At 41.0% G+C, this 12,598-nt stretch overlaps 1 protein-coding gene across 1 annotated transcript in view; it reads left to right on the forward strand.

The window, feature by feature from the left end:
* Window positions 1-12,598, forward strand: part of tmem145 (transmembrane protein 145) — a 43,773-nt gene that overhangs the window by 26,665 nt on the left and 4,510 nt on the right. The window contains exons 6-14 of the mRNA XM_020650360.3: window positions 938-1,022; window positions 1,546-1,617; window positions 4,205-4,273; window positions 4,830-4,910; window positions 5,248-5,326; window positions 6,729-6,822; window positions 9,091-9,263; window positions 9,975-10,095; window positions 10,479-10,667. Coding sequence (XP_020506016.2) covers window positions 938-1,022; window positions 1,546-1,617; window positions 4,205-4,273; window positions 4,830-4,910; window positions 5,248-5,326; window positions 6,729-6,822; window positions 9,091-9,263; window positions 9,975-10,095; window positions 10,479-10,667 — 963 coding nt within the window. The remainder of the gene's footprint in view (window positions 1-937; window positions 1,023-1,545; window positions 1,618-4,204; window positions 4,274-4,829; window positions 4,911-5,247; window positions 5,327-6,728; window positions 6,823-9,090; window positions 9,264-9,974; window positions 10,096-10,478; window positions 10,668-12,598) is intronic.

A 12,598-nucleotide genomic window follows, 5' to 3' on the forward strand; every position in this document is an offset into this window, starting at 1 on the left:
AACCAAACTGATTAATTTAGTTTTTGCAACAAAAAACTTTAATCTGCTCATCTTATCCACGCACAGACAAAAACACCAGGAGTACACCTCACGTTTTGAAAAGTTCTACTCAATATTCAGTTTTTTTATAGGAGTTCGGCACAGCATCAGCAGCAAGCAGCTGTACATAAACATTTTTAAAATGAAGCCATGAGATGCTTCAGTTTTGATAGGAGCAAGGCACCTCAAGCGGTGCATTTACAAGAGGGATGTACGGACAGTTGACCTTCTCTCTCCCCCTCTCTCTCTCTCTCTCTCTGAAGCTGATGTGATGCTGTGTCTTATCTCTTTGCAGGAGTCGAGAAGGATTTTTTTTTAAAACAGGAGTTTTGTTATGTTGAACGGAGGCTCACAGTTTTATCATTTCGCTTTTAGCAAAGTGTCGTACACACCTTTTTACCACTTGACTTTTTAAAAAGAAAAGTCCTTACCACTACATGCAGTTTAACATTTTAGTTGGATTTATTTATATGATGTTGTTCTCATGCTCAAATATTGGATGAACGTGCCAGTCCAACCCCCTAAAATCTTCTCATATTGTATTGAAAATCTCTATCGGTACCAACATGATGTGATCCATGGTTTTGCCTCTATTCCCTGTTTCATTGTTTTTTACTACAGTCTTGGCGATGCATCACTGCGATGCTGCTTTTAAATGTAGCTAATACCCTTTTTCCCTTCTACCGGTAGGTCCTAAAGGTGTCCATTTTCAGATATATCATGTAAAGAAAAATGTCACTAAAGAGCCACCTCTCATTGCCACTTCAACCTGCAAAATTGTCCAGCACAGCTTTAAGCATTAATGGATGTTTGTAAAGATCAATGTAAGAGAATGCACTTTTAATCTCACCTGCCTCCTCTCTCTCTTTGTTTCTCCCTCCTCTTCCCTTTCTGGCAGGGCGATGGCTTGCGGCTGGAGTACGAGATGAAGCTGACCAATGGCCAGTCTTTCTGGACGCAGCATTTCTCTGCAGATGAGTTCGGTAAGAGTGATTAGACAGAAAGAGAGAGATTACCGAACGAATCGCTGATGGCACAAGCCAACACCACTTAGCACGGCCAATAAAGCACACTGAACTGAACAAATTACAATAATGAAGGGACGGCTGAATGAATTAATGATGATGGATGAACTGTGAGGAAGGGATGAAAAGAAATAGGGGCCCAAGTAGCTTCTAAATGAATTATTCCAACATCCCCAATGTGCTTCTCTCTCTCTTCTCTACTGTATCTCTCTCTCTCTCTTTGCTGTTTAACTAATCCTACATCCTCATCACGTAACTGCCTCTGTGGATTTTTCATCCCTTCATTTTTTACCTTCCTTCCTTTATCATCCCCTCCTGTCTCGATATCCTCTGTACCTTGACTTTTTTACCTTCTGGTTTCCACCTCTTCTTTTGAACCTTAATTTCTCCTGTTTCCACTTTCCTCTGTTTTTTATTCTGTCTTCCATTCTCATCAATTATTTGGCTTCACTCCTCTTCTTCCTCCACCCACTTTTCACAGGTATCTTGGAGACGGACATCACGTTCCTGGTCATCTTCTCCATGGTGTTCCTCCTCTCGTGCTACTTTGCATGTAAGTACTGTCTTTTCCACTCTCTGTATCTTTCTCTCTCCCTCTTCTCTTTCAAAAACGCCAAATGTTCCTGACTTTCCAAGCCTGCAGCAGTCATTAAGTGCCCCTGTTTTGTTTTTTTATAAAAACGACATGTTTTCTTGAAAGGAGATGAGTAAGTCTTCATGTTTCCTCTCATAAGTAAAAGGTAAAGCATGTGCCTTTTTTCTCTTGAGCTGGGACTTTGTCAGAACAGAGCATGAGCAACATAAGAAGCAGGAGATAGAGGATGCTGAGTGCAGGGTGGGGTTTTTGTGTAAAGGTGAACGGTTGGATGGAGACGGTAGCATTAGCCTGAAGGTAAGTGAAGCAGGTTTGTCACACCAAGGTCACAGCTCAAATAGCCCAAAGCCAGAGAGAACCATAGCTCAGAGGAAAAGTTTACCTACAAATTAAAGCTCTGTCATTCCCCTTCTTCTTCTGCGTCTTCATCTTCTTTGTGTAAGGCAGACATAAAGACTTGATTTATCTTTTATTTCTCACGAGAAGGCCTGTTTTCCACCTTAACTCCACTCCACCCAGAATTTTGTCAGCTTAATCAGATTTGTCTGCTCATTACGAAGCTTCAACTTTTTGTTCTTTTTTTTGTTTTTTAATTAGTCTTCCACAATTCCCAAAGCACTACTGAGGGGCGTCAGAGACACACTGTTTCTTTTTTTCAACATCAAGCTGCTTTATTCAGTGTTTTCACTGGGGTTAGTCAAAGGCTCTGTTTGTTTTGGGGAGGAGGAGACCTCTGTGGGTATTTAGCTCCTGGTTAAAACCCTGTGAACAAAGTAAAATAAAAAACATCCTAACCTAATAACAAGGAGAGCACTTTGGAAGAAACTCGCAGCTAACCTCACCCACCCTTATGATGTCCTGTGTCAAGTGAAGACCATTGGACAAACCCTGACATGAAACTCTTTCTCAGTGTTTTTGATTATTTTTATCACCTGACCTGTTAGTTTTTGAGAGGAGGAGAGCTCTCTGCTTTGACTAAAAACCTTGAGTACAAGAATCATTTTGAGGCTCAATTAGTGAAGTTGACTTTGTTCCATGCGTCCATGCTCGTCATGTTTTTCCAGAAAGATAGCTTTGATTTTATTTCTCAACATTTTAAAAATGTGTGTCCCTGAGATTTCTGCAGCGTTCCAATACAGTGAAGTGGAATGCCGTGTGTGTGGGTCCAAAGCCATTAAAAATGTAATTTGAAAAATTCTGCAGCAAGGATTTCTCTGGATAATCAGCAGAACACAACATCAGTGATTACTACAGGGACTATTTCTTTGGTTGAAACCATTTTCTACATAGAAGATTAGATTCATCATGGTAACAAGGACACTTTTTATATTCTATTGTATTTATTATGTTTTGACTAGCACTAATGAAACGCCTTTGGGGGTATTTTGTTGAAGTGAAGGTGGAAATCTCAAACAAACTACCGGCATGAAGAGAGAAATAAGTTTATGACAAAACTAGTTTTACTGTAAATCGAAAGTAATGTAGATAATGAACTCCAAAATTGGAGTAAAATTGCTCTTAAAAATCCTCAAATGACCTCCTGTGGTGTCATTATTATTTTTAAGTAAGTATATAAGTTGCAAATGGAATTCCTTTCATTACTTTGAACACAGGGGGTTATGGAGAGTTTATTCATCGCTTTGTTCGCCGTACTGCAGAGGAATAAGACTTCATAATGAGGAGCAAATACATATTTAGACTCTGCTGGAGTCTTATTGTGATTTTATGCAGATTTGATGAAGCCTTTGAATTAACTGCAATTTCTTTGAATGTGTATGTTCCTTCTGTCAGCTTCTTGGGGATATACACTGACATGAAGGCTTCAGCTTTAATGATTTTAACTTAAGTTGTTTGCACAAGTTCAAATCTAACAAACGACATAAAAACAAATGCATAGTGTTGTGCAAATACAGGGGGGGAAAGGCCTAAAGGGACTTTTTCATTACTTCTACCTAAATGAAAACATTTTTTGCAATGTCGAAGGAGTTTGCGGACAATGGAAGAGACAGACAAAAATGTTTTTAAAAAAGTTACTAAACATTCAAGCCAGGAGGAGATGACAGGATTTTTATTCATGGGACAAATGTTCTTGAGACAGCAATCACAGGAGGATTCAGCAGCCAAGCCGGTAGTTACACAGGGCAGCTGTGAGTGTGTGTTTATGGTCCGTCCTCCCACCGTAAATTTTCCCCTGAGCCTCCCCTGTTTGTAGGGGTGTTTGGTAGTAAAATTGCCTGCTTAAATACACATTAAAAATATTTCCGCCCAGATCAAGGCTGGAGCGAGCAGAGACGATGTATAATACCTCATCTAGTGCCGGAAAACACAAGATAGATGCATACTAATGGTCTCATCCCCCATTTATTCGGCCCCTTCTTGTTATTTCTTTATCTCCTCTCTGTCTCTCTCTCTCTCTGTACCTCTCTCACTCTCCTTCACCATCTGTTAGCATATCTCCATCCTTTTATCACTATGCCGACGCACACACCACACACAAGCGCACCTCAATCACCTCTATCTCATTCCTTTTTTTTTCTCTCTGCAGACAATCTGAAGGGAAGACAGCTTCTTCACACAACCTACAAAATGTTTATGACTGCGGCAGGTGTGGAGGGTGAGATGTCTTCCACAACACACACTCTCACACACAAACAGACACACACACACTCCAGATGAGGCTCTGGCACGGCGTCATCTCATACCTTAATCCCAGCTTCAATAGGCAAGATATTATCATCCTTATTAGCCTCTGAATGGGAACTATAGCAAACAGCAGTGCTGTGCTTCAGTGTTCAATGGAGCATGCTGATACTGACGAACATCCCCCCTCCTCTCTTCTGCTCCTGTCCCCCCCCCCCCCCCCCCATCTTGCTTTCTTCTCGCTTGCTTGTCCCCTCTCCAAATCCCTTCTCAATTCTCCTGCCATCCCTAAAATTCTCTTTCACCCTCTCCTCCCACTTCTCTCACGCCTTCTGCTCCTTTCATCAATTCCTCTTCTTTTCTGTCTCACTTCTTTTCTACTTCCTGCTCACTCTCTTCATTATCATCTCCCTGTCGCTTCTGTTTTACATTTATTCTTTACCAATTTCCTCTGACATGATCTACCAACTCTCTCTTCTCTTCTCTTCTGATCCAAATGTCCTCCTCCCTGCACCTTTTTCACTTGGCAGTGTTCAGCCTGTTGTTCCATTGTGTCTACTGGGGCCTGTATGCAAGAGACGGAGTGGGAAACGGTAGCCTGAAAATACTGGGTGAGTTATTTTCCTGCATCTGCCCTGAATGACTGAAACATTGGCTGACTGCCTGAAGGACTGACTTGACGTACAGATTGACTGACGCTGTCTCTGCGCGAGAGACTCACTCTCTGTCCGAGCAGAATGAATAAGTGGGAGATGACGGATGTGTTTGCAGGACTGGCAGTGCAATGGCTAGTTTGACTGGCATAGGAAGGATCATGCATGATTGTGTGAGTGTGGACGACATATGTGTGTGGTGACCTGGTTTTATCTCTCCCCTCTGATATAACAGATTTGGAAACCACAACCTAATTACCCCCTCTGTCTCCTCTCTCTCACTTTCTCTCTCCAGGGAAATTACTGTTCTCCGTCAGTTTCTTGGTGTTCCTCCTCATGCTCATATTGTTGGGCAAAGGTTTCACTGTCACCAGGTGAGGGGTTAACACTTTTTCTGCAGCCTACGTGTGTGTGTTGTTTAGATGTACAGTATTTCTTGTGTGTCTCTGTCTATGATTGTCACTTTGTACGGGTGTGTTTATGCTGCCACTGTCTCTCGCTGTTAGGCCGAGCTGTCACAGTCATAACACATTATCTCATGGCATGACAATGTTAGGTGTCAGTCAGAAAGTCAGTTAGTGTGCACTGGCTGTGACAGTTTGGATGAAGCCCTTATATGTTGTGAGAATGAGATAGATGGATGCCGTTTTTTTTTCTGCTTTTGTTCCAGCTGAAAATAAACATTTTCCCTGCAAAGCCAGCTGACAATGTTTTGGTTCCCTTGCTACTTTTTTTGGCGAGGCTTTGTGGACATTTGCGTGGGATAGCCTTGATTTCACAATAGATGAATCACGGATTCTGTCCTTGGCTGGAACATCGGCACACCTGATTGGACAAACCCCCTCCTTTCCCGTCTGTCAGCTGTCTTTCCAGTTGTCCAGTTAACGATAAAAAATCCAGTTATACAACAAGCCAGAAGTTCATGAAATTCTGTTTAATTTCTGCCAAGCTTCCCCCAAAAGAACATTTCTAAGTCAGTTTTATGTGAGAAGCCGGCACATTCATGCTTCTCAAACCTGAACAGCTTAAATAAATGGCTGCTCACAGGTTTTTCAGTTTTGATTAGCGGTGAGTCATCATCTAAGCCAGCGCTTGTAGTTTGATGATTTGTCCTGCTTCCGGCACAATTGAAATCTCTGCAGATTTTTTTCCAGGCTGAACTCCTGTAGTCAAAACTGAGCGTGCAAGATTTAAGCTGGCTTTTTTGACTGTAGGATTACATCCTCCTCTGGCTTCAGAAGATCTCTCTCTCTCTCTCACGCTCACTTATTAAACCCTCTTTAAACCCCAGTGAATAAACATAAAACTGCATCTCCATCAAGCTAAAATAAATTACTGTTTATCTGCGGTAAATGATAAGTTGACAGTTTGGAGATAACTAACTGACACTGACTTTGATATTTTTCCTCTGATGTTTGAAGTTGAATCAGTCAGATAAAGCTTGTGTTTTGATGAAAGCTTAACGTAGAATTTCTTCCATTCGTTGACTGCCACTGTGCAAATGAAGAAGCCTTAATTTCTGTTTGTGAGTGCGGGCAGTCTTTTCAAAGCCAGCCGTGTCCACAAGCCTGTTTCCATTTTATATTTAGCAATCTCAGCAGTCCTTTGTGCTGTGTGCTGTGAATATCTGCTTTTAGATGAAGCTGTCTTTGCTTTGTGTGTAAAGAACCATGCATGATCTTTTTGTCGTTTTGTGTGTGGATTTGTTTCCTGTCTGACCTCTGAGTCTACTAATATGTGTGTGTGTGTGTTTGTTTGTGTGTCGTTGTGTGTCAGGGCGAGGATCAGTCACAGCGGGTCGGTTAAATTGAGCATCTACATGACGGTCTACACAATCACCTACGTTATCCTGTTCATCTACGAGGCAGAGGTACAGCACTTCACACACACACACATACACTCACATACTATTAACAACAATTCACTGTAAACAATACTGGGGTAACAACTTTGAATATGACTCAATTTTTGTTGAAATGTTCCTTTTTAAGACTTGGGGTTTGTATTACTGTGTTGTATTCATTTTATCATAAAGATTTATGTTACTCTGAAAAATTTGAATTTGATACTTCAGCACAGTCAAAGCTGAACTCTAGCCTCCATTTTCCACACATAGATAGATTGGACATATTTGTGAGCATTTCTTGTCAGTTTCTAACTTTCTAAAAAATCCTTTCAATGATGAATAAAGTCAGGAAGAACAGAATTTGGCACACCAAGTTGAAGGGGAAAAAAGTATTGTTTTTTCATTTCAAGTCTTCACTTGTTCTGGTATCTCATATGTGAAGATTTGTTTCTATCTCTCATAACATGTTACTGTAATGTTAGTCATTGTGTGACAGAACAAACACAATGATTCACTTTTTTCTGACACTTCAGAGACAAAAGACTCCACTCCTGTGGGAATAAGGGACAGCATAAACAGCAGTAAAAACCATCTGTATGAGTCATTTTCACACTATTATTATTATAGTCGCAACAGTTACCGTACTTTAAGAGTCTACCCGGGTTTGGTGGTTAATGATTTTAATTCAGACACCCGGCTTGTAAAATAAAGTTCAAAGTTCGTCCTCTTTCAGATGTGACTTAAAAGCAGCGTTTGAGTTACACAGGGATAACTGAGTACGAGATTTGTCTGCAGTGCTGTTATTTCTCTCTTTGGCTTTTTTAATAATCTCATAAAGATTCATGGAAGTATGAGGCCCACACATCAACGTAGGCTGTAATGGCTTTTCCTGTCAACTCACTCATTACATTGATATATTGCTCAATATAAATATGCATCAAGTTGATTGTTAAGGGGGAAGTAATATGAAATGAGTTACAAATTATAGATCCAGACAGGCAACTTTCAACTTCAAGCACAAGTCCAGAGGTATTTACTACTGTACCTGAGATAAGTTCAATGAAATCTCTACTCAATAATAGATCAGGGACTGTTTCCTTGAGATTTCCTGAGATATGGAGATTAACATATGGATATTAAGGTGAGACCTCCTCTCTCACTATACTGTGTCTCTATGTAGAGCTTATTAATTAATAACACACTCAGGAGTGTTACAGTTACATACATTTCTGCATAGTGCACAGGCCTCTGCCTGATTGTACATTACAGTCTTTGAATACAGCCTGGCAATGGTCCAGTGGGAATTGTGCAGTGAAAGGATCCGGGCTAAATTTAAACTGGAGCCTATAGCATCCCTCTCACTGCAATATGTGGTGGATGTGAAGCAGTGTGATTTATCCACCGCCTGCCCTCTTACATGCTCCCTGCTATTAAATAGCCAAACTCAGGGGAGCCTCAGCTAAAAATATGCCAAACTAGGTTACAATCAGAACTGAAATGAAGACTTAAGGTGTGTTTCTGGCACATGGCCTGCAGTTGGGAAATCTAGCAGGCTCTGGTTGGATCCCAAGAAGCTCCTCCACAGCAAGGTGCCAAACCTATGCATTATGTAGCAAGGGTAACCCTGTATGGTCATCGCTATCCATTCACTGGACTGTGAAATGCAATCTAGAGTCCGTAGACGTAAGAAAAGCTCCACACACATTTACCCAGAAACTTGCACACACACATTTCAACGACCTAGATGTGGAGGAGTGTCAATGTCAAAGACTCACACAGAGCTTTGGCTCGGTCATCTGGTGCATCAGCTTAACCTCGAGTCATCCATCTTATTAATTAGAACACAGATTACAATGTGTCATGAAGTCCTTTGTCTACTTTGTGTAAAAGTTGAGCTGGTGTGTTTTAGAATGTAGAAATGTAATGTTTTGCTACATTTATTGTTAATCGTCACATTGAGCCTTCACATCTGATTACATGTATTACATTAATGCACATTATCTGGATTATTTTCTCTGTTTATTGCATATATTTCCCCTCACTTTGCAATGCCCTGCACATTCCTGTACAACATGTTCAGCTCTATTTTTTCTCCAAATGGATACAATTTAACATATTTTATATTTATATGATTTATTGTTTTAGTGTTTGGACAGTAGGAGTAGCCTACTGCTGTTTTATTCCATTTCTATGTTTACTGTCCTGCACACTAAAATCACCTTGAACTATCCCTCTGTGTGTAAACCTACTTTGCTATAAACGCTGATTCAGATTCTGATGTTTCTGTGCCAGTTCTTTGACCCTGGCGAGGTCCTCTACGCGTACGACAGCCCTGCAGGCTACGGACTGATGGGCCTGCAGCTGTTAGCCTACGTGTGGTTCTGCTACGCCGTGCTGGTCTCCCTGAAACACTACCCTGAGAAACAGCCCTTTTACATCCCGTTCTTCACCACATACACGCTATGGTGAGACCTGCTCAGCTTCCCTCACTCTGCCCTTGCTGTGTGAATAATAGCACCTGAGCGGGAGATTGCAGGAGTAGGGAGATACACATTTTCTTCTGTTTGAGGTCTCTTCCATTTGAATAATTAATGCCGCTCTGTAAAAACAATGTGCACGAGATAGCTGATGCTTTAGCAGAGCGAGAATGAAAAGTTGTTTATTCCACACTACCTTTCTACAACAGTGTGTGCCCAAACAATTGTTGTACTCTAGCAAATGATTGCTGAGACAAAATATCAATTTTTCCTCAGCTGATGAGGTCTCTCCTATTAGAATGATGTATGCTGCTACATGTTTAAATCTATGTGTCAGACAGTTAAAAGCTCTGCACTGAGAAGTAGTGCTTTTCATTTACCCTGAGAAATACTCGTCTGCATATGCAGCTCGGCTCCTCTGCCCTTCACTCAGTCAGTATAATAGCAAGAGCTTGAAATGAAGAGTAGATTACAAAGACTAATATTATCTCTGTATTTCTCTCTCATTGCTGCCACTATCTCCCGCCTCATTATCTACGCCTCTCCTCTCCTCTCCTCCCAACTTTATCTCCCTCTGTGCTTTACATCTTTTTCAAACTCTCTCCGCCTCTCACCCTCAAACTCTTTTCTCATCTTTTTTTTCTTTTAATGTGGTTTTTCCACGTCGTTATCCTAAATCGACTCACTTGTCTTCCTCAGGTTTTTCGCAGTGCCTGTGATGGCTCTGATCGCCAACTTTGGGATTCCTCGCTGGGCCCGCGAGAAGATTGTCAACGGCATTCAGCTCGGCATTCACCTCTACGCTCACATCGTCTTCCTCGTTCGTACCACACCAAACACACACAAAACACACGGAACACACACAAAACACACAAGCACAGGCTCTTGCAGCCCCTTGCACTTGTACATAGTTCACATTATTCAAGAGTCATTATTGCCATTGTCAGTCATACATTATTCACTATCCTTGAGTTATAACTGCCTCATGCTGATTGTCTCCCCCACACATAATTATCTACCTCCTCCTCACCTTCTTGGCATGTTGTTCTTCACTAATGGACAGCCTTGCTCCCACAAATGTCCTTTCATGGTCCTGCTCACTGCATGCATTGTAATGCCTATTTCTTCCCTGGACTTTGTATGTTACCCTCTCTGTAGACTGTTTATAATATCACATCATATATTTATTATTTTGTCCCTTAGATTATCACACGACCTTCAGCAGCCAATAAGAACTTCCCGTATCATGTCCGGACGTCCCAGATTGGGATACTACTGTCCAGTCCGAAAGGAGGCGAGGGGACGGAGAGCTTCCCCCATCACGCCTATGGAAACAGCTCCTTCCTGGGAGACTCTCAACCCAACTTCACTGAACTGTTCTCCATTCAATCAGTGAGTCTAACTTAAGATCTTTTCACACATGCACTCTGGATCATGTCAGCACATTCAAGCCCTGATATTTTCAGGAACTCGCCTTCACACGTGCACCTCACAAGATTAGATTAGGAGGATTTCTGGGTTCATATTACTACAATATGTATCAGCACACGGTATAATTACACCCATGTCGAGCAGTAAAGAGTATAAAGCTGCAAAACTCGACTTGAATACTTTCATTGCCACGTCCACTTATTTATAATTAAATGTCCTGACTAGACTATTATCTGCTGCTCTCACACTTGAATTACCTTGAATGCTTGCTGACATATTACCAGGAGGCATGGCAGGAACATTTTGGATAAAGTAAAAGTAAAGATTTTGTGCCTTGGCTTTTGGCTCTGCCTGAGAGTTGGCTTTTATTCCTTTTATTATCCCCCCCCCCTGTCTTTACACTTTTTACTTTTTATGTCCTGTTGTTTTTACATTGGTTTGTGTTTTCATTGGTTTTAGGTTTGATTGTAAAGCACTTTGGTCAGCTTTTGTTGTTGTTAAATGAGGTTTTATCGTGTTTTTGGAAGCTAGCTTGAGCAACAAAAGAAAAAGTTAAAGAAGTGTTATGGATAGATTCCCAAGGAAACTAGGTCACAGGTTTCCTTGCTCATCAGGAGCTATTGACTGCACCTGTGATGTTCTCCCTCACCTGGTGGCTGATGACAATCAGCTGGACTGGGAGGCTATAAAGGGAGGCTTAAGTTTACCTGATCATTACCTGATCAGTTGGTTGTGTGTATCCAGAGAGTCAACACCATCAGTAGGCTTTCTGCATGTTCGTTTTTGATTAAAGGTCTCAGTTGTGTGTTTTTCTTTCGGGCTCCTTATGTTTGTCTATGACTTTGATAAAATTGGTGCGTGCTTTGAAAGGCTCTGTTCTTTCACCTTAAAGAAACCCAAGGCATGTGGTACCTGTTTGTAAAAGGTGCATTGTTTCGTTAGTTCCCCAACTTCCGAGCTCTGTCCTTCAAGATTTTGTTTTCTAGGGGGGAACGAAACGGAAGTGAAAACAGATTATTAATTCACGTCTATTTAATCTTCCCAATTTATTGACACATGAAGTAAATGACAGTGCAAAAACAGGTGAAGGCATTAGAATTAGACTTGTGGCACATTCACAGTATATGTGTCTATATTCACTTTAAACATCCCCAAACCATTTAACAGTGTTTGAGTTATGAAATTAGATTTCTCTAAGTGGAACTCCTTTTTTGATGCTTTTAAAATGAGAACGTCTGCGTCAAAGCTAGCTTGAAATGAACCACAGTCTTATGTGAAACAAGAGGAGTCAGATTAAAAGCCTCAGTGTCACACTGAGGTTTGAAAGGAGACATGATTTCGAGGACCATCGCTGTCTCTTCCTGTGGGCTTTTCGACAATGAGCAAAGCACAACTTAACACATGCCCTGATATGAAAACACACGGGGAACCAGATGAAGGTGTCCTGTTAGCTGTGATGATTTGTCTATGTTGGGGGGACTTTCAAAACTGCACTTTTACATACTGCATAAAAATGAGTGACAGAAGATGTGCTCTGAATCTATGACTTTACACACAAAACATGCAGACATTAGCAAAAAAAATATTTTACATGAAAAGAGAAACCTTAATGCCTGGTGCAGAGATGACAAAATACATAGAATCTTAAAGTCATGACAGGAAAAGTGTGCAGCACCTTTTAAGATAAACAGACAACCTGTAGTTTATGATATTAAAGGAAATTCAAACTGAAAGTAGTCGTTGTAATGTAGCCCACAAGAAGTAAAAGTTCAGTAGAGCAATGAAGCAGTTTTTCATTTTACATTGGGGAATGTATGTGGATAAAGAAAGTTGGTTCACTTGTTGCTGTGGTGTAAAGAAAACAAATGAATTGTCTGACTTCCTTTAGGCCA

Source organism: Labrus bergylta, chromosome 8 (genome assembly GCF_963930695.1).
Source record: "Labrus bergylta chromosome 8, fLabBer1.1, whole genome shotgun sequence".
NCBI lineage: Eukaryota > Metazoa > Chordata > Actinopteri > Labriformes > Labridae > Labrus > Labrus bergylta.